Source organism: Python bivittatus, unplaced genomic scaffold, assembly GCF_059951505.1.
Source record: "Python bivittatus isolate LINGU-HERP-01145 unplaced genomic scaffold, Pbiv_v1 ctg000160_np1212, whole genome shotgun sequence".
Lineage (NCBI taxonomy): Eukaryota > Metazoa > Chordata > Lepidosauria > Squamata > Pythonidae > Python > Python bivittatus.
The window spans coordinates 6,664,753-6,686,265 of NW_028277076.1; the positions used below are offsets into that span (position 1 = coordinate 6,664,753).

The 21,513-nt window shown below is 43.1% G+C and overlaps 1 protein-coding gene across 2 annotated transcripts; it reads right to left on the reverse strand.

Moving 5' to 3' along the window:
- Positions 1–853: 853 nt before the first annotated feature.
- GFI1B (growth factor independent 1B transcriptional repressor) lies at positions 854–15,479 on the reverse strand. 2 transcript variants are annotated; one of them, XM_025164769.2, is made up of 7 exons: positions 15,315–15,479; positions 9,090–9,218; positions 7,983–8,141; positions 6,266–6,504; positions 5,239–5,376; positions 4,363–4,528; positions 854–2,996 (listed from the first exon to the last, which is right to left on the reverse strand). In XM_025164769.2, the coding sequence occupies exons 2-7, from the start codon at positions 9,205–9,207 to the stop codon at positions 2,818–2,820; spliced, it is 999 nt and encodes a 332-aa protein (XP_025020537.1). In that variant the 5' UTR covers positions 9,208–9,218; positions 15,315–15,479; the 3' UTR covers positions 854–2,817. The 2 variants fall into 2 exon arrangements, with proteins under 2 accessions (XP_025020537.1, XP_015743046.2); XM_015887560.3 differs by having other exon boundaries at positions 9,090–9,246.
- Positions 15,480–21,513: the final 6,034 nt, after the last annotated feature.

The window sequence follows — 21,513 nt, forward strand, 5'->3', positions numbered from 1 at the left end:
TGAAGGAACTACCAAGGAGAAAGCCACACCCCGACTGACACTGGCAGGGCAAGCAACTCTATATAAACAGGGAGCAGACCCAACACTCACTAGCACTGATGATGTTACCTAGTTGGGTAAAGCAACGTCTGCAAGGACACGGCCATGTTCAGAGAGCACCAAGGCAAAGCTTTTCAAGGCAGGGGTTTTCCCAGCCATTCTTGGAGTCTTCAAGGGTTAAAAAGTGGGCCTTTTGTACAGAAAGCAACTCCTCAACCACTAAACTCTTGTCCTTCTCCTGAAAATAAGAATTGTTCATGTTCTAAATGAGCAAAACTCCCTGCATTTCACCAAGTCATTTCCTTATTCTGCCGAAGGCGGGATTCCCAACATTATTAAATGCCCACTAGGCTGATTTTTTTAAAAACCTGTCTGGAGATATTGTAGAAGAAACCACTAATCTTTGGGTTGGATTCGCGCAACCTCCTAGCCTAAGTTAAAATGAATTTAGATAGTTCGGAGTTGAGTGGACAGTGTGAACTCATAATAGTTGTGCAATACAGGCCATTAATTAAAAGCTATATTTGGTCTGTTCGTATTGGCATTGTGGAGGTTGTGATTGGGACCAGGGTGCTTTGTCTACCCGAGTTTACTGTGTCGTGGGAATACAGCCATGTCTTAGTTTGCTACATGATCCTGCCTGTAATGTTATGCCCTAAGATGATTTCATTCTTTGGGCACGTCTGTGGTGTGAACCCATTCATCATGTGTGGTTAACGTGGGTTAGTGTCCAATGTATTGTGTGAATTTGTCTTCGAGTGTCAAACGTTGAGAGCCATCCATTTCACATACACCAAAACAGATTTGAGGGCTCCAGTGTTTATTACTAGCATTTATTTACTTCATTACATTTCCAAGCCTCTCTAACAGCCAAGGCTTTAGGGGGCTATTCACAAAATGGAGCTTAAAATCATAAGAGTGCAGAAAACAAGAGCCTGGGAATGAATGGGCGTGTTACTTTAATAACAAAAGAGGAATAATGGAGTCTTCTTCTCATTCCCTTGTCCTTTATGGAAGATATAGAACCCGCATCTATTCCATGCTGCTTGGAATGTAAATTCAGAGGCAGTTTGACCAACATATAAATGGTTTCTCCTCAATCAGGTCTATTGAAATGGAAAAAAGATGATGACAGAAAGGATTGTGTTTTGGGATGGCCCCGTGGCGTTTAGGAACTTTATGAGCGACACGGACGATCCCTGTGAGATTGCTGTAAAATAAGCCCTTTTTTAAAAAATTATTTGTATGCTGCCCCAATCAGAGAGACTCTGGGTGATGAGCAGCAAATCATAAAAATGTACAGACTTCCCTAAGCCCTGCAAATAGCCTGATAACTTTCTGGATATGTCCACATTGCTTTTTCGGCAGCAATACGGAAGCCTTTGCCTTGTTTCTGGAAGTCGGCTTGATTTCCTGGTCTAGTTGACAGCCTGGGGATCTCCTGGTGGTCTCCCATCCAAGAGCTAGCCAGCATCTGACCTTGCTTCTGGGGCCACTGATCATTTCAGTCCCAAACTAGGAATATAAAAACACTGCAGGGCGAATGATAATCGCCAGGTTAATCTGTGCTCTGGGTTTACATCAGGTACGGAGTTCAAAATTAACCAGACAGACTGGGTTTAATCCAAAAGCATGTCCCCACCCCAGACCAGACCAGGTAACACTAACCATGTTCTGCACAAGAAATCACAAGGTCCTGCACTAACTGACTGTGTGAACACAGCCATTAAGAACAGTAAGAGTCATCCCCCTTGTAGCTGCTAAGCCAGAATAGGGAATAAAAGTGAATCAGGGCAAGCTTAGGTTTATCCATTCCAAAATGTCCTATTTCAGTTCAGAGAGATTTAAAACAGAGGAGGCTACAAGCTTCCAGTCCCCTTGCCCCGGAGTAATTTTCAAGAGGGAGTAAATCTACGTGTAGCTTCCTCTCTGAGCTTTGGCAGAACGCAAAGCAAGACCGGGAGAAAATTCAGCGTAACGTCTCCTTCCGAACAGGGGAGACCATATTTTCAACTTTCGGTTTGGGAGGCTCGTTCCCATGAAAATGGGAAAAGTGGTGTTTCTCTCTGCCCAGCCGTGGGATTCAACATTCGGTGGGCGAAGGAAGCTTCAAAAGGAACCCGTGTATTTTTTTTTCAGGAAACACAGATTCAAACACGGAGGCAAAATCGTGACACTTTAGCACAATGGATCATGTAAATCATTGATAGCGATGGAAATGTCCCGAACATAAGATCGTTTGTTTCCCACAACAGAAACCTGGTGTCTGATTTGTTTTTTATGGATAGTTTTACAGATTTTCCTCGCCTGTGAGCCCAGTTACTTCTACTCAACACTTCCTCTTATTTTAGTCATGTAATCTGAGCACTATTGCCTACAAAGCGTAAAGAAATATAGTAAATCCAGACGCTCTTGCCCTCTTCCTTTCCCTCTCTCGGACTTTGGGAAACAAATTCAGATCCTTGCTACTCTTTTCTCCCAATCTTGGGAGAAACAGAGGGGAAAAAGTCATCTTTCTTGGAGGACTTGTTATTGCTTTCCCACCATTCTTAACTCAACGGGCAGGAAAATACTTTTTATGGGCTTGCAAGGTTTTAGATTCAATCTGGCATCTACATCTCACCGGTGGGTGGAGCCAGGGCCCAAAGCAGGTGGAATCAGAAGAAAGAGTGGGTGGAGCAAGAAGGATTTACAATCTGGGCCAAGGCCCGTCTATAGCTCTTGGGCTAAACGTTCCCGACCCTCTGCCACAGCTAATTCCCAGATGGGGTTCCTCTTTCACTTGAGGCTGTGCTGGCTTTCCCGGTGACGCCGCAGGTCCACTTTGCGCTGAAAACCCTTCCCGCAGAGCTCACAGCTGAATGGCTTGAAGCCGGTGTGCTTGCGGCTGTGCGTGATGAGGTTGGAGCTTTGGCTGAAGGCCTTCCCACAGACTTGGCATTTGTGTGGCTTCTCCCCTGGGTAGAACAGAGAGGAGGAAAATGAAGAAAGAAAAATCCAATCTTGTATTCCTACGTTAATATATCACAACTGTTCCTAGTGCCTTCTAGTTCAGCTGGACTATAAACCGTGGCCACGTCGGATGGAGACGGTTGGCATTACAGCCCATGAAATCAGTGGACATTACTTGATTCCCAGATTTTTTTTTTTTTTAAATCCAAGCAGAGGGTGTCTTTAAAACAGACCACAAATAGCAGGCTGCAGCTGGTCTGTTCTTATCCAGGAATTGCTCCTACTGGCAGAAAACAAGCCGGGGGGCTAGCCGGCTGGCCTGTTTTTTGCCTGCAAGCAAGAACCGAGCTGTGCTTTGACCGTATCTGAGCAGACATCTGCCCAGTGATGTCTCTATTCAAGTACCGCAGGAGCGTCACAAGGCAGAGATAGAAAGGGGGATTTTGCGTACTGATGTCACTGCAGGATGGGACTTGCCGTATCCCGTCTCACTTTGTGGTAGACCCCATTGATGGAGATCACAGGACCTCTGGAGAGTCCCAGGCTGGGGGCAAAGCTCTTTTGGACATGAAGCTGACCAACTATCTGCAGACAGGATTCATTCAGGGGGAACGAAGGGTTACCAGATGCCTCTTGATGTTTATGGAAGATGCATATATCAGAAAGATGGAAAGATTCAGCATTGCCCACAATGGAGGAATGGTTGGTGAAGATGATAGAACTTGCTGAATTGACTTCTTTGATCAGAGAAAAGACTATATCTACATTTACTGCTGACTGGAAACCCCTTATGGACTTGAGACAGAAAAAAATAAACTTACGATTTACAGTTTTGATGATTAGACAGGATAGATTTTAGAAAGAAGATGGTCGTGATGTAACTTGAGAGAAAGAGGTAAATTTATCATTGTGCTTATAACTGCTGTAGAGAAGATCGGAAGCTACTTCCTTGTATCTTTCTTCCTTCTTTTCGATTTCCCTTTTTTCCCCTTTTCTTTCAGCTTTCAGCTTTCTTTGATTCCTTTTTCCTTCTTTTCTTTCCCTTAATCCATATTAGTTTGCATTCATTTTTAATCGTCTTTCTTAAAATCGTTAATAAAATGATATAATTATATATGACATTATATATGATTATATAGTATATCATATAAAATCATATATATATATGGAAGATGCATACATTAGGATTTGTCAATGACTCATAGCATCAGAAGGGGCCATGGAGAAATCCAGTCTGATCAATTAAAGCATTCTTCTCCCAATTAATGCAACTCCAATTCAGGCAATCTTTCTTCACATTGGAAGGTCTCTTTCCAAGGCTTTGCACAGCCCCTCTCTCCAACCTCTAGCCCGCCGCCCTTTCCTGCTCACCTGTGTGAATGTAGGTGTGTTTCTTCATGTCTGACTTCTGGTGGAACCGTTTCCCGCAGTATTGGCACGGGTACGGCCGGGTGTCCGAATGGATCAACAGGTGAGTCGACAAGGTGGATGACCGCTTGAACGTCTTCCCGCACATTTTGCACTCGAAGCTTTTCTCCTGGGGATAAGGGCAATGCAGGAGAAGGGGGGTGGGAAGAGAATATTACAGCAGGGGGAAGGATCCAACCGTGGGGACCCCAACCAGTTGCAAAGGAGGGAAAGAAATGATGCCAGGGGCTGTAATATTTATATGCAACAGGGTTTTTTTTTAAAAATGCAATGTCAGTTTTTCTATGCATGATGAGTGTTGCTAATGAAACCCCTTTGGTGCCTGTTGATGGCTGGGGTGCATTTAACATGACGGTGGGGGGGTGTTTTAATGCAAACTGGGCAGGGCTGCTTCATAATGGGGACAAGCTGAGATTTACATGTTTTTTTTAAGTTTTGGGGGTAAGGAAGTGCCTTAAAAGAGAAACACCTGTTTTAAGGCTGATGCTAAGGTTTATTGCTCCCCCTGAAATGGCAAAAAATTACATCACAGCCTTTTAGCAAAGGGGATCAGGGAGAGGTCTCTCCACCCTCCTCCTCCACCAAAGGTTTGGGGCTCAGGACCTGGCCAAACAATTCCTTTAGCCTTTTTCAGACCAGGAAACCATTTGCGAACCCCGAAAAGCTTTCTTCTTGTTCTTGAGCCTCAAAAGCTCAATTCCATATATTGTAATGACTGTATTTACTCTACAAGGCAGGTCAGCAGGATCTGGGTGCAAGCTACAGAAGACGTTTTACCCACGAGATTGTTTTTCTCCGTTCCCCAGCTCTCAGACTGACCTGAGAATGGATGTTGGTGTGTTGCTCCAGACTGACGGCGTGCCCAAACGTTTTCCCACAAACGCTGCAAGCAAAAGGCCGGGTGCCGCTGTGGGATCTTCGGACATGGACCTCCAGGCCATGTGGGGTAGAAAAGATCTAGAAAGCAAAGATGCATTGTCCTAGGGTGCAGAGAGAAGTGGCCAGAAGGACCTCATGCAACATTTTACCCTGTGCCCCCTTGGAGTTTAAACAGTCTCTGCAATAGCAGATAACAAAGAGCTTTCTTGACACTAGTCCCTTAAGCTTGTTCTGTAGTCAATAGTATAACCAGAACCCATTAGAAGAAACCTAATTACCTTCCTGGTATCCCACTTCTGGGAAAATATCTTGGAAAAGATACTCAAATGCCATGATGGGTCTATACCTACAAAGTTCAGAATAATACAAGCCATGGTATTCCCTGTGACCCTCTATGGAAGCAAAAGTTGGACTTTGAAGAAGCAGGAGAGGAAGAGTATTCATGCTTTTGAACTTTGGTGTTGGAGAAAACTCCTGAGAAGACCATGGATGGCCAAGAAAACAAACTGATGGATCATCGAAAAATCACTTGAGGCACAAATGACCGGGCTCAAATTATCCTACTTCAGACCCATTATGTGGAGACCCAGCTCTCTGGAGAAGGATCTCATGCTGGGAAAGGTGGAAGGAAAGAGAAGAGGATGACCAGCAGTCAGGGAGATGGACTCAGTTACAAAGGTGATGGGGGCACCGTTGGAAGACTTGAAGGACCATGTGGGGGACAGATCATCATGGAGAAAATCTATTTATGGGACACTAGGAGTTGACAACAACTTGATGGCATGTCATCATCGATCATCCCACTCCTGACACCCCATTGTACAAGAATGTTGGAGTTTATTTAAACTGGAGTCCAGCACACTTTCAGGTGCCAAGTATTCCCGCTACACTACAAGTCCCATATAACTGGAACTGTCCCTGGTAAACAGAGACTGTGGAACAAGGGTATAACCTCTGAGCAACTCACTTTATTGCATATGACACAGTGGTAGGTGTCCATGTTGGGCGAGAACTGCATGCTGTAATCCAGAGGGAGTTCTGCGGCAGGAAGGATCGGGCTCCCGTACAGATGAATGGAGTGCTCCAGCACGGTGGGAGACATCGGTCTGTACCCAAACGGGGGACGGAAGGCATTCCAAGCAAAGCAGGAGTTGTAGAAAGCAGAAGCGTTCTTATCTTGGCGTTTTAAAGCCGGGAAGGGCATCTCTGAGACAACAGAAAAGGGGCATCAGAGAACAGCAGATAGTTTCTGCCAGCCGTGTAAGATTGAGCAGAGGGGGGCACGCCACTGATTAGCCAATGGCATCTATCGGGACTTAGGAAGTGAACCTTCTGTGTTGCGGAGTCTGCCCTCTGGAACACATCTCCCCAAAGATTCCTCTGTGTGTGTGTGCGTGCGTGTATGCGCGCACATATGTATATACATACATGCACCCCATCTCCCCAAAGATTCCTCTCTCTCTCTCTCTCTCTCTCTCTCTCTCTCTCATTCTCTCTCTGTATGTATGTATGTATGTATGTATGTATGTATGTATGTATACATACACACACACAAAACCAATGATGTTCAAAAAGTCATTGAGAACCTGACTGTTCCCCCAGGCCTTGGGGTAGGATGAAACTGAGCCCCTGTAGAATTTTACTCGACTAAGTAATCTTTTCTTCTGGACAAATATAATCTCTGTTCTTATTGTTTTACTTGGGGTTTGTGTGTGTTGCTTTTAATGTTGTAAGCCACTCCAAGTCTTGTGGAGCTGGACAGCCTCAGAGATGTATGTATGTATGTATGTATGTATGTATGTATGTATGAATGAATCAGTCAATCAATCAATCAATCAATCAATCAATCAATCAATTCAATATGGAAGGAGCTTTTTAGGTCCCCAAGGCCATACTGAAGAAATGATTATTGTCAACCCTTTTCTATTGTTCTTGGATTTTGCAAAAACCCTTTAAGAGCTGGTGTGACAGGGTACTGGTCTCTCCAATCCCACCAAAGGATAGGAGTCCCATATCTGCAATACCGCAAATTCCAGTATTCTAACTTCATAAGTAATTCATTTCTTGGACGTGTATATACAACTGTTTCTCTTCATTTGTTTTCTTTCTGAAAAGGGCAATACAATACCATTTTTTAAAAGGGTTGCGAATTCCTCCTGTCCGGGGGCAGGGAGAGCAACAGGACCTTGTTCTAGGGGGGTAGAGAGAGGTTGGAGCTTGGGACCAAGGGTGGTCCCACCAAATACATCACCAAATACGAGCAGTAGTGGGAGCTTTCCAGGAATCCCACCAGCAATAGAGGTGGATTTTTTCCTCCCATCTGGGAGGACTCAGACCTTAAAGCAGCATTTCTCAACCTTGGCAACTTTAAGATGGGTGGACTTCAATTCCCAGAATTCTCCCCCTTCTTATACACCAGTGAATTAGGGAGGTGTCTGTTTGAGCCACTTCTGAATGTTATCTGGATGTTGTGGACTTAAAAAAAATGTTTCTGGGAATTGAAGTCCACCCTTCTTAAAGTTGCCAAGGTTGAGAAACAGCTTAAAGTACCATCTGTTTTTTAAGTTCCTACATTCGGGGCAAAGATGAGGGATTCCACACTGGAGACTAGCTAATATCAGGACTTTCTCAGTTACTTCTCCCCTTTTTCTGCCATGCATGTAAATCCAGCCAGAGTTGCTCACCTTGATTTGGCTGCCCTGGTGCTGTCAGTGTTACATTCTGAATGGGAGAAGGTTCTTCCTTCTCCCCCTTGGAGTCCTGCTGTTCTTTTGGAGAAGAGCATGGTGGATAATCTGCCTGGAAGGCCTTGCTCTTTTCGGGGATGCTATCGCCAGAAATAACTGCAATATCAAAAATGGTTTGCAAATGAAGCCCTAAGATCAGGAAAGGTCCAGATAATCACCAGGGAGTGATGGGGCAGCAACAAACATCCCTGGTGTTAAAACTAGACAGTCAGCCCCACTAGGTGGACCAGACCAGGAAATCACATCCACAGGAAGACTAAAACTACTCCTATTGAGATGGGCTATCATACAGCATCTTGCAAGTCTGATGTGCTGTTCCTTCTCCCCCATAATTCACTTCTTACGCACCAGTGAATTAGGGGGGTGCCTGTTTGAGCCGCTTCTGAATGTTATCTGGATGCTGTGGACTTAAAAAAAATGTTTCAGCCCCTTTGCCAGATGTTCTTGTCCAGTTCAAAAAACTTGTTCAACCTTTCAGTGAAATCTTCTAATCAGATATTTGCCCAGCCCTGCAAATAGACCCCAATTTCCAATCCAACCAGGTGTCCAGGGCAGTCAATAATTAGGAGGGGGAGGAGGGGGAAGGGAAGGGAAGGGAAGGGAAGGGAAGGGAAGGGAAGGGAAGGGAAGGGAAGGGAAGGGAAGGGAAGATGGATGGGGAAGGGGGAGGGGAGGGGAGGGGAGGGGAGGGGAGATGTGCCTAAAGGGTACTAAAATATCCAATAGAAACAGTTTGGGAGAGAAGTGCTTTGTTATCTTTCTGAAAATGGAGAAAGAATGGGGAAGAAGACCATTCTCAAAAAAACCAAGTTCTATGGTTTAGAAGTGGCATAAGAGAAGTGACATTTCAATGGGGTATTCTGGGCTGGGTTATTCCAACAGGGCTTCCATTCCAGGTATTGAATAAGGAAGAAAAAACAGCCAAAAATGGGCCCAAGGCAGAGACATTTGTGTAAAAACAGGAGAGATGGGGAAGAAGAAGTTTCTTTTGGTGTACAGCCTGCCCCATTTCTAGATTATTGGTGGTTAAATCATCCAACCTACCAGCAGAGAACGCTGCTGAGGTTCCTGTATCCCACTTTGGCACCAGGACGCTGTCATCTACTGCACGATGATGGTAAGAGCGAACCTTCCTATTCTTCACCAAAAATGACCGCGGCATCTCCCGCTCACCTGGGAATCAGAGATCCAGAAAGGTGGACTGTAACAGATGGAGAGGGAGTCAAGGAGAATTATAAGCTTGTCTTCCATCCCTGTCTCCAATCACCCTCCAGATCTTTGCAAGTCCTTCTGAATGGGCCATTCATTGCAACATCTGTTCCCAGAAGGGATATTCTAATATGCTGAGAAGGCCGTGGACAGCCAAGAAAACAAGCAATGGAACATCAAACAAACCAACCCAGAGTTCTCACTCAAGGCACAAGTGACCCAGCTCACGTTATCCTACGTAGGACATATTACGCAAGGACCCAACTCTCTGGAGAAGGCTCTGATGCTGGGAGAGGTGGAAGGAAAGAGGATGACCAGCAGCAAGGTGGAGGGACTCAGTTATAGCGGTGATGGGTGCATCATTGGAAGGCCTGAAGGACCAAGTTGGGGACAGATCCTCCTGGAGAAAATCTATCTGTGTGGTTGCTAAGAGTCTGCACTGACTTAGTGATACACAATCAATCAATCCATCAATATCTATCTGGGCAAGCCATTCAATTCCTACAGAAGTCCATAATCCTGAGAAAGGTGGAAGGAAAGAGAAGAAGAGGATGACCAAGCAGCAAGGGGGATGGGCTCAGTTACAGCGGTGATGGGTGCAGTGTTGAAAGACGTGAAGGACCAGGTTAGGGACAAAACCTCCTGGAGAAATCTATCTGCATGGTTGCTCAGAGTTGACACCGAACTTGACAGCACATAATCAATCCAAAGCCAAATATGTTGGAAAGACTGGTTGAATGCCATGCTTTCAGTCACGATCGTGCTTCCTCTGTGATTAATATAATACTGTAAGTCTTTAGGGGCAGAGACATACCCCAGAGTTGTGGCTTGCTTAACCATGATCCCAAATGGGGAGCCATAAGCCATGGTTTCAAGACCCAGCAGGCTGAGTTCATATGCTAAGGCTCAATAAACCAACTACATTTTAGTTTAACGTGTTGTCTGCACTCAACCAATGAGTCGGGGAGGAGAAAGCAACATAGGACAATCTTCCCAAATGGGGGGCCCTCCAGATGTTTGGACTTCAACTCCCAGCATCCCTCATCACAGAGTTGCTGAGAATTCTGGGAACTGAAATCCATTGCTGAGAATCCTGGGAGTTGAAATCCAGATATCTGGAGGGCACCGAGGTTAGGGAAAGTTAGCACAGGTCACGCATTGTTCTCATTTCACATAGAAAATACCTTTGCTTCCTCTGAACACTCAGCATAATCCATGCAAAAACTGTAATAAACTGGAAGGTAATAAAGTATTCTCTGATTTGCATGAGAGTTTCTGTTTTCTCCCGCACACAGTACACACACAATTCTAGCATTTGTTGCCCAGGGAAATATGGACTCACAACCTTCGCTTTTAGGACGTATGATTTTCTGCCCAGATTAATTTAAGGGCAATTGCTATGGGGGTGAATTCAGAGGAACTCAGTTTGCACATCTTATTAAGTTATGCTTGATATGGGTTGGTGGAACGAAACCATGATTTAAAGATGTAAAGATGTATAAGCCCTGGTGGAACGAAACCATGATTTAAAGATGTAATCCCAGCCAGGGTGTGAGTGAGAAAACGGCGTGAGAAAAACAGGCTATCGCCAAGCTCTGGTGAGTGGAAATTTATCGCTGAGAAATGGTCATCCACCATCTGATAAGCAGTGAAATTAATTGAATGGATTCTCACCCTGCTTCGGAAGATAATTTCTGCAGCAAGGTCAAAGTTCTCCAGCAGATTTGGATAAATTTATCCACATTTGGAGCATTTGGGTCTTCCCGTTGGGGTTTCAGCTCCCCCCAGCACGATGGGGTGAGCTGTTTCAGCTGATCTATACATTCTGGCTAAAGCTGTCATCTGGCAGGGTTTCTCAACCAGGCAAACATTCAGCAGGTGTGGCTTGACCTGGCATGGCAGAGACAGAAAGCTTCTCCAGTTGAATGTGGGCCTGCCTTACCAGATTAGAGCAAACTTCAGGCTCGGGAGGTGTTCTTTCTTTAAAAAGGAAACAGATAATGTTTGGGGGAACCAATTCAAAAAGCTTGTCCAGGGAAGCCAAAATACTCACTGACTGAATGTACACATCTGCAAAAGGATAATGTGGCTTGTTTGATTTTGGCTTAGCAACACAGCCCCTCTGATTTGCAAACCGTGGCTCATGGCTGAACACTGTGGAATGTGCAAACTGTGGCTTATTTCATAAACCATGCTTAAATAAAGGCAAATGTGAAATTGAATGTAAGAATTAAGGAACAGAGTGTATCTGGTCAGAATTCAGCCCAGAAGGGTGTGATCCGCACTAGAACTGTGTTTTAAAAAGAAAAAAATTAATCCCCCTTTTTCTGTTCCTCCCCCCTGAAACCTAATTTGTGTAGGTGTGCATGGGAGGGGAGAGGAGCTTTTTAATTGTTGCTAAATTGTTTTAATTTAATCGATATTGATTGATCAATTCAATGAATACTAAGTTGTCGCTAAGAGTCAGCCCTGACTGGATGGCAACCGATCCATCCATCCATCCATCCATCCATCAAGTGTTCAGACAGTATTGAGAGTTGGAAGCCCAACGTCAAATCCTTCTCCTTCTTTCTTCCCTTCGAAATTTAAAAAGATGAAAAAATAGCACCCCAACTCTTGAAAAAAGAGTTTGCTGCTGCCGAAGTTTCAGTCCACAGGTCCAGCCAGGCAATTGTGTCATTGTCTGGGATCTTCTGCTTGCAATTTTCCATTTCCAGCTTCTAATCCTCAAGAACACTTACTCTCCTAACATCCTAACCAAAGTCCCATTCAAAGCTTGGATCTCCCTCCAACCTTAAGGCTTGAGGACACAGCAATTTTTATCTCTACTCCTCCATATGCTTATCTCTGCTTTTCTTCTCCTTCCCCCACCCTGACCAACTTAAAATTGTAGTCAGTTCTTGCACGATCTTTTCGTTTTGGAGCAAAGCTCTTATATACTGGGCAAACTCAAAATACGGGCCAGTTCCACCAGCAAGTGAACTGGTCTGTGCAAAAGATAGCTAGGACTAGTTTTAGGGTAGTTTTCTTCAGCGATCGCCTTTGCTCTGCAGGACAGCGAAATCGGATTTTGTGCCAGGCTTCAACAGAACGAATCCCTCTTGTTGGGACTTTCGATCCCGTGAAAAATTCTGCCCACCAGAACTGTTAAAATATCTTATTATTGTATTTTTATTCCCAAGGAAAAAGTGCTTCTGATAACTTCTGTTTCAAACGTTAGCCCCGCCATTTCACTTAGGGGGGCAAGAGATGCAATTCACTCTTCCATCTCAGGCAAGCACATTTCTCCGGTAAAGAAACTTTTTAAACTTTATAAAATCAGAGCCGAATGACTTTATGGATCTGAAGGGGCCAATCCATTTTCAAACTGCTTTCAACGCTGAAAAGGTGCATTTTTACAATATCCTGAGATTCTGTCCTGCTTTCGTCAGAACAGGTTTAACTCTGTAATATCTAGTAGGTGTACTTGGACTTTTTGGAAATAGCTTTGTCCCCCAGGCTATTAGATGTCTGCATGTTTAACTTAGGTATCTCAATTGTATTTTAGTGTATGATTGTAAGCCAATTGCAACAGGATTGCATTTTATCGAGCACTTGTTGTATCGTGTAGAGTGGAATGACGATGAAGCTATTATTCTATTCTATTCTATTCTATTCTTATTCTATTTTTAAACTTCTCTTTAAAAGAAAAAAAAATGCCTTCAGCTGATGAAATTGTACTGTTATTTAGGAGTAAGACCCACTGAGCCCAACTGCATTTCTTTTTAAGTTGAAACATATGGACGACCTTGGTTAATTTTTCTCCTTGCATTGCGTGCCTTTTCACTCTGGCTGGGTTCACACAACCTGCTTAACTCAAGTTTAAACAATGTTTAATTTAATTAAACCCTTGTTTTTCAACCTTGACCGCTTGAAGAGGTGTGGATTTCAACTCCCAGAATTCCCCAGCCAGCATGCTGGCTGGGGAATTCTGGGAGTTGAAGTCCACACCTCTTCAAGCAGCCGAGGTTGAGAAACACTGAATTAAGCTGTTAAACAATGGGGACATTGGCATAACATGGTATGCTTAAATCAGATAACTTCATTCTTGGTTTAAGGAGATGGCCTAGCTCTTCTAACATACGAAGACAAGAGATTTTTCTGCTTTAGCTGGAGGATTTAAGATATTGCATTGTCCCCCAGATTCCACACCTGAACCCCAGAAACGGAAGGCAAGTTTGCAAGGATTTAAATCCCTCCTGGGCAGTTAAAGCCACAATGGTCTGGTTTTCCGCAAAATTGGGTTCACCTGACCCTAAGACCTTTTTAGGTCTTAGTACAACATGGGAGCACAGGTTGGCGCGGACAAGCGATCCGTTGCTGGCTCTTCCAAGTCACTTTTATTCAAGTGTGCATAAAGACCTTGGTTTCCGTAACACTGGCTGTTGATCGTTTTTCTCCCGAGCCCCTCAACTCATAATTCAAATGCTGTTCTTAAAATCTCTCAAAGTTGGTGCTTTTTAAAAACTCTTCCTCTTCCTTCCTTCCTTCCTTCCTTCCTTCCTTCCTTCCTTCCTTCCTTCCATCCATCCATCCATCCATCCATCCATCCTCTCTTCCTCCCTCCCTTTCACTCTCAGAACTTCCTTCCTTCCTTCCTTCCTTCCTTCCTTCCTTCCTTCCTTCCTTCCTTCCTTCCTTCCTTCCTTCCTTCCTTCCTTCCTTCCTTCCTTCCTTCCTTCGCTGTATTTTACTAGCCTCACTTGGAGTTTACATCAGCGTTGACTTTTGCTTCTGCATTTTTTGCCCTTGTCGCAGGATCGCCCTAAGATTTTTATCTGGCATGACTCTGTTCATTCCCAGTTAGAAAAGAATTTTTCATCAGCGTTGGACGTGTGAAATGCAAATAATACAGAAACCCATTATAAAGAAGAAGATGCAAAAACTTGCCCCACCCAAACTGGCAACATTTATCAGATTTTAACTGCCCTGCACAAACACCCTTTAAAAGCAATTTTCACGGAACCCTTCCATTGCATATATTTAGCAGAAATATGGACAGGTATACACGTGCATACCTTGATTATTAAATCTACCTCTTTGGGTTCGTACCCTATACTGAACCATAAAACAACCATCAGGTTCAGAAGTTCACACTTTATGCCAAACCGTTAAAGCAAACGAAGAGGCAAGAATAAAATTAGCTAAATTCCCAGGCTATGTCATTGCAACTGTTAGGCGTAGCAAAATTAACGGTGCAAATTAAGCGTCACTTTTTAAAAACACCCACACTATAACATAGAGGTCAGTATGCACGTAACAGAGAGATTTCTCTCTCTTCACACACACAGAAGGCTTAAAGGAACCATCAGAACTGAAACCCAAAATAATAATCTAAGGTAAAGCGATCAGATCTGAGCTGCAAAAATCCAGATGTGCTATGGAGAATTTGACCCTTTAGGTATCCCCTAGTGGCTGTCCAGATTTTCGCAGCCCCATGTATACGATTCCAGACTTAAGGCTTTCTTATCCAAGCTGAATTGACAAGCAAGGTCTCTTTGCTGCATACGCTTATAACGTCATGTTCAATTCCTGATTTCCAGCGATCAGCAAACGTTACCCAAACTAGCAACTGCCCCATATTCCTTGATTCACATGTTTGTTCAAAGCATTTTTCCAATCCCCTGTTCCTCCTCCGAAATGCCCCCAAAGCAATTTACAAAGTCATGAAAATAAGAGTTTTTAATTTGCTCCACCCCACCCCACCCCAACCAGGGGCCACTAGTTTGGAAGCTCCAAAATTAAGCTATGTATCACAGAGCTACCTCCCTGTTCCCCAGCTGACAAGTTTACCCTAACCCAATCTTTTTGCAAGGGATGCCTCATATAACTTCTTAAAAACTTTAAAAAAAAAAATTGGGTGGGGGAGGATCAAACTATCCAGGAAAAAGATTCCCCACCCAGCCCAACTGCCACAAAAGGCTTCCCAAATCCTTTGGGATCATCATTTGCAAGAAGAGGTAAAGCTCTGCAGGTCAATTTAATTTTTTTTTTTTTAATGCTTTGCAGAGAGGAAATCACCTGCATGCAGGGTAGAAGTTTAGCCTTGAAGGTTTCTCCACAGGATGCTTGTTCTGGCTCCTTTAGTTCTTTTGCCTCCCTCAGTTTTCCACACTCCTGTTCTCTGCAAATGGTAGATCCCTTTCTCTGTCTATTTCACTCTTAGTTTTCTTCTCCCCCCCCCCTCCAGGCCCTTCATTCCCCTCCCTGATTTTTCAATCAGATTATTCATGTCAAAATCTGGCGGTGAGCAGCCTCACCAATGAGAGCGCAAAACCCTTGACAGTATTTGCTTATCAAAACAACCCAGACTTCGAAAAGTTGAAGAACTTTTTGCATTTCTCAATTGCAAAGTCCAGAAGTAGCAGCCTGGCTGTTTTGGTGGAGTGTTCTTTTGAGATACTGATTTAAAAAAAAAAAAAGCAGGGGGGAGGAAAATATAATATGTGCCACTCGCGGAAGCTGGAAAAAGCCAACGTTGCTTGCAAAGCGATATGTTGCTGTTGATCGAGCACTAAGATGGTTTGCAAGAAGGAATAACGCTACTGTATTTATCTTTGTTACAGCCCCTTCCACCGTGCTAGTAATTATTTTAGGGAAGGCTTCCTCAAATCTAGCTTGATGCCTGGTGATCATTAAGGGATACGTCAAGTCATTTTCTCAGCCATCGGAGGGAAGGATTTGCAACGGACTTCTTCCAAAGGGTGTCTTTCAACTTAAGCCCATAACTCTTGTTGGTCTCCTATCCAGACAGCTCTAATCCTGTTTAGGGGTCAACCCTGTTTGGGGGATCAGCCCAAGCTGATATTAATGATTGTTCATAGTGTTCATGTTGCTTCTGAGCCAGTTTCAAAGGACTGTTTTTCTGAAAGGCAAATTATTATTATTATTATTATTATTATTATTATTATTAAAGATTTATGCCATCCGAATCTCAATGACTCTGGGCATCTAATTAATAATTAACCATATATATATGCTAATTATTAATTAATTAACCATAAGATATCTGGAAAATATTTGTTATCCAAGGATTAGGGCTTGCAGCTCCAGCAGATAGCTATTAATTGCTATTGACCAGCTATTTTTGAAACTACCGGAGATATCTAGAATTCCAGCCCAGAATCTTCCTTTTCAGGGTTCTGGCCAGCCAATTTTGGATGTTTTATGTGTTTTAGATATATTTATAGTTTTAATGTTTTTTGTAAGTCGCCCAGAGTCCCCTATTGTGGGGGAGATGGGCAGAGGAGAAATCCAATAAATAAAAATAAATAAATCTGAAGCATTTAACTTTTTTTCCTCTCCAGGAGACTCCATTCCTGCATATTCATATCCCAGTTTTTTTTCTCCAAAATGTCAGTCAACACACATCTGTTTACTGATTCTAAACAATGTCCTTGTTAAGAGTTTTTCTAAGCAAGTTCTTTTTATTCGACTTCTGAAAGATTTTTCTGTCCCTTGTCCTCTTAGCACATAAGATACAGGGGAGGGAATTCAGGGTTTTCTTTGTGTGCGTGCAAAATAAAATAAAAATGGGATACTAGTTAGGAATTTGGGGAGCCAGAAGCCAGCAGCCATAGTGTTGCCAGGCGGTGTGGGGCGGTGTGGGGGGGAATTCTAGTAGATAATTTGAAATTATCTCCATTTTGTACATAAAAAGTCTCCTGGATAGGCCCACTTCTGTCTTCCGTTGATTGAAGAAGCTGCATATTTCATCTGCAGATAAAAGCTGTTTCTGTAACAGTTGGATGTTCTATTTTAAAAAATGGGTGGATGGGTGGAGAGAAATCAACTCTTATTTGTTTTCTCAACCCAAGATTTTTAGGAAATTTGGCAGGAGTTAGATCTCCAGCCTTCCCAAAGTTCGAAGCAGGATTCTCACCCAGTGGTATTGGAGGAACTTCACAATCGCCCTTTCACTCTCCTTATGCAGAGCAGGACTCTCCCTTGTCCCACCACCCTTCCAGGTGCCACCTAAAACGGTTTGACCACCACACAGAACCCAAGGTGGCTTTTCCCCCAAGCTTTTCTCACATTTCATCTCCAGATCCATTTCAACTCCAGCTTATTCTTCTTCACCTCCTGCAATCCCATTCTTCATCCCCGCTTTGTTTCACCTTGCCTGTATGGCTCTCTAGCTTGGTGAAACGTTCTGGAGAACATGCACGGTCTTTAATGTCCTCTTTCTATAACGATGTGGTCTCCCTAATAGGTCACTGCAACGGCATATTCCAAATAGGTATTTTGTTTTCTGTGTGGCTCGTAGAATAGCTAGCAATTAGGGGAATATTCTGGTTCTGGTACCACCTTCTGGTGGTATTTCAAATAGCACAAGCACACTATTCATTTTTGGTGTGTGTTTATATCTAAGAATGTGGACATATAGTTTCCAATGTACATTTTAGCCTTTTCATTCAGATGTAAACGTCCACCTTCATTTCTCTGCATGTAGTCAATTCCATTGTGCCAGATCAGCCCTATCATTCAGTTCTATGACATCTTTCCCCTTTTTCTTTGTTTCACGTGTCCACAACATACCTCTTTTTCATTCAGTTCCTCCCGTTCATTCATTCAAGCCTGGAAATAAAAAAATATCCCAGCAGAAAGCATTGGCAAACCACTTTTCCACCATTGCCAAGAAAACTGCACGGAACCATCAGGATTCAAGTAGGACCTGATGGGGACTTTACTTAATTTTTCCACGTTCCTTTCCAGGTCATCATCTTCAGCAGGTCACGGTCATCACCAGGTAGACTCATAGATCTTGACCTCTACTGTCCATCACATGATGACGCCATCAGTTGGTTTTACAATTTCAGAGTTAGAGCGGCCAGATCCCTGCGGCTTATAATCTAAAATTGCCACAGAGACACAACCTGAAATCATATATATGTTTTCTTGGCAATGTTTTTAGGAAGTGGTTTGCCCATAACCTTTTCCTAGGGCTGAGAGGGAGGGACTGGCTCAAAGTCACCCAACTGGCTTCATGCCTAAGGCAGGATTCTCACAATCTCCCAGCTTAAGTCTTGTTCTGGCCTTCTCCTTTTCCTTTCCCTAAAGGTCCTCTGAGGAACAAAGAGGCAGTTCCCTGTTTAAGGTTTGCAAGGCTGGAACCTGACCCCTTTGTCTATCGAGCATCTCTGTCTTTCCTCTTTATTTTGGCAACAGCTTCCCCTGTTACTTCTTTCTTCCTCTGTTAATTATGCAGTGATCTTGCCCTGTTTTGCATTAAGGAAACAATGCCCTCAGAGGGATGGTAAGGCAATCATTTGCATCTTTTTCAACAGGACGCTTGAGGTTCTTTCTTTCTCGCTAAGTGTGAAAATAGGTCCCTGGGAAGGGAAAACTCACGTCAAGCCTTAATCAGGAAAAAAGTAAAATCAGGAGGAAGAGCCACGCAGCAGAGTTTTCTTGATATGCTTGGAAAAATCTTTGCTAATCCACCACCCCAAAGCATCTCTGGGCATACCTGTTCAGAGATCACATCTGTATCTGCTCTGGAGCCTTTTAATTTTCTTTTTCCAGCTCATGCTTGGGTTGGTGGATTAGCAAAGATTTTTCCAAGCATATCAAGAAAATTCTGCTGCGTGGCTCTTCCTCCTGATTTTACTTTTTTCCTGATTAAGGCTTGACGTGAGTTTTCCCTTCCCAGGGACCTATTTTCACACAATGCCTCTGAAAAACATCTTCCCTGGGCATTATGGGAAGTGTAAAGGATTGCTAGGCCTAGATACATGATGTTGTTCAAGATAGCCACCATTGTTGTCTGTCTAGAAAGCCTCCCTAATATTGGTTCCAGTTTTGCAGGGGTCCTTGAGTTTGGACACATTCTCTGAAGATCAAGCTCTCTGGAGAAGTTCATAATGCTGGGAAAGGTGGAAGGAAAGAGAAGAAGATGACCAACAGCAAGGCAGATGGATTTAATTTCAGCAGTGATGGGTGCACCATTGGAAGATTTGAAGGACCAGGTTGGGGGCAGATCATTCTGATCTATCTATGTAGTCCCTAAAAGTCAGTACTGTCTTGGTGGCACAGAATGTATGAATGAATGAATGAATGAATGAATGAATGAATGAATGAATGAATGAATGAATCAATCAATCAATCAATCAATCAATCAATCAATCAATCAATCTCTATCCAGGCACACCAAACAATCCTTAGAGAAATGCATCATGCTGGGAAAGGTAGAAGCAAAGAGAAGAAGAGGACATCCAGCACCAAGGTAGATGGCCTCAATTACAGTGGTGCTAGTGCACCTTTGGAAAATCTGAAGGACCATGTTGGTGATAGATCATCCAGATGGTCTAGCTATGTGGTTGCTAAGAGTTGACACCAACTTGATGGTACATAATCAGTGAATCAGTGGCAAGGGTTTTCAGTAAGCCTACTCAGTGAATGGACTTATTTCTTCCTTACTTCTCTCCCCACGTCCTAACTACTGGCTTACCCCAAAGGCAAAGTGAAATATGAACAAACGGTTTGCCCTTATTACGATACAGAGGTGGCAATTTGTGGTTTGTTGAATAAGACACAAAAGTTGGATTCACATATGAAGGTTACTTACAATCCACAAAGGTTGGGCTTGGGGCAACCTTTCAGTCGGGAGGGGATCAGAGAACAAGGTCAGGAAACTCTAGCCATCAACATACTAGGAGCACCTCTACAGTCATGGCCCCAATTTAAGGAGGTGTCTCAGAGAGTGCTTTATTCAAGCCTCCAGATACAGTTACTTGGGTATAGATTTTGCAAAATTGCCCTCAATTTTCCTCTGTGAAATAGTTGAGGCTATCTAAGAATCAAGCTTCCATATCTATATGAAACCTATCTGTGGTCACCAGACGCACAGGACAAAAAGGGAAAGTGCTTTATGATCCTGGGAAGAGAAACCTGACCAATTAGAACTGGTTTTTAAAGGACTTTACACCCTGTTGTACCAAAGAGACACAATAAATAAACATGGGATGCCTGTTGCCTAGCGAGATGAAACAAGGACAATATCATAAAAGAAAAAAAACCCTTTTATGCATTTTTTTCTGAGTTTTTTGTTCTAGTTGCTCCAACTGCAGCTAGAAATTTCATCCCCCCGCCTTTCTACCCGGAGTGCACTAATTTCTTCACTCCCATGTAAAGCTATGCTAATGAAGTCTAAGAAAAGTCATATTGCTAATTGCTTCTACCCATAACTTTTCTTGAGCCCATGATCATTTATGGTGATTCCTTTTCTTTTTAAAACCCTGCTGGGAAAATGAAACAAACGTAAACATCTCCAGCCCAGCAGGAGAACGAGAACAACCTTCTGTGTCCAAGACCACAATGGAAATTAATTGTAATTTATAAAGGGGGATTGGGTTAGAGTTGCTGATTTTGTTCCCCCCTTGGAGCAAGACAAACTTTCACAGGGGTGAGATGAAGGGAAACTCACAGAGCAAGGCAAAACTATGAAATACATACCCATAATTCTGGATTGCAGACTATCTTTAAAGCTGTTGCTTCAAAGTTGTAACCCTGATTTTACTTGTCTGTGATTTTCCTGGAGGAACCAGCCCCCTGTTCGATTCTCTGGCAAAGTTAAGTGTGCCCAAGTCTGTTCTTGGACTTTTTATAGAGCGAACAAGGATAATCTCCCCTCCTATGCTATGTAAAACTGAGGTCCCACAATACACTAGACTAGGTTAAAATGCAGTTAATGCACCTTTGTGGTTCAGTGTGTTATGGAATCTTAGCTGTGATTTTAGCAAGTTCTATAAAGCAGGCTATTGTATTAATTAAGCCATAACATGGTTTCATTAATTAGGGCATTACGTGTTGTGTGAACGCAGCCATTTGGTTAATCCAGCTTTAGAGTTTAGCGTTGGACTAGCGTATGAGGACTGCAAAACTCTAAACCAGTGTTTCTCAACTTGGCGACTTTAAGAAGTGTCAAACAATAGAGTGTCAATAATCTTCAATTAATATTGCATATATATCACTGTATTGAAACAAGAGAATGGATTAAGATTTACAACATAATTAAAAAAGAATACCCCCCCCAAAAAAATTTCTTAGATCTACAATGCATTCTTTCCCCACATGGTGGCAATATAAGAAATATTTTAGTTTTGTTTTAGGATGATGATTAAAATGAGCCGCAGTTTCTTACAATGCTAAGCTAGGTTAAAACAGGGTTGGTTGGTTTGGGGTTCTGTAGGTGGAGAGAAACTCAGCCTTTTGGGTGAAT

Coding starts and splice junctions, on each gene's coding strand:
- GFI1B (XM_025164769.2), bottom strand. CDS start 9,207: ATGCCGCGGTCATTTTTGGTGAAGAATAGGAAGGTTCGCTCTTACCAT. Junction 8,142..9,089: donor CTCAGCAGCGTTCTCTGCTG/GTAGGTTGGATG, acceptor TTGATATTGCAG/TTATTTCTGGCGATAGCATC. Junction 2,997..4,362: donor ACACACCTACATTCACACAG/GTGAGCAGGAAA, acceptor TGTTCTACCCAG/GGGAGAAGCCACACAAATGC.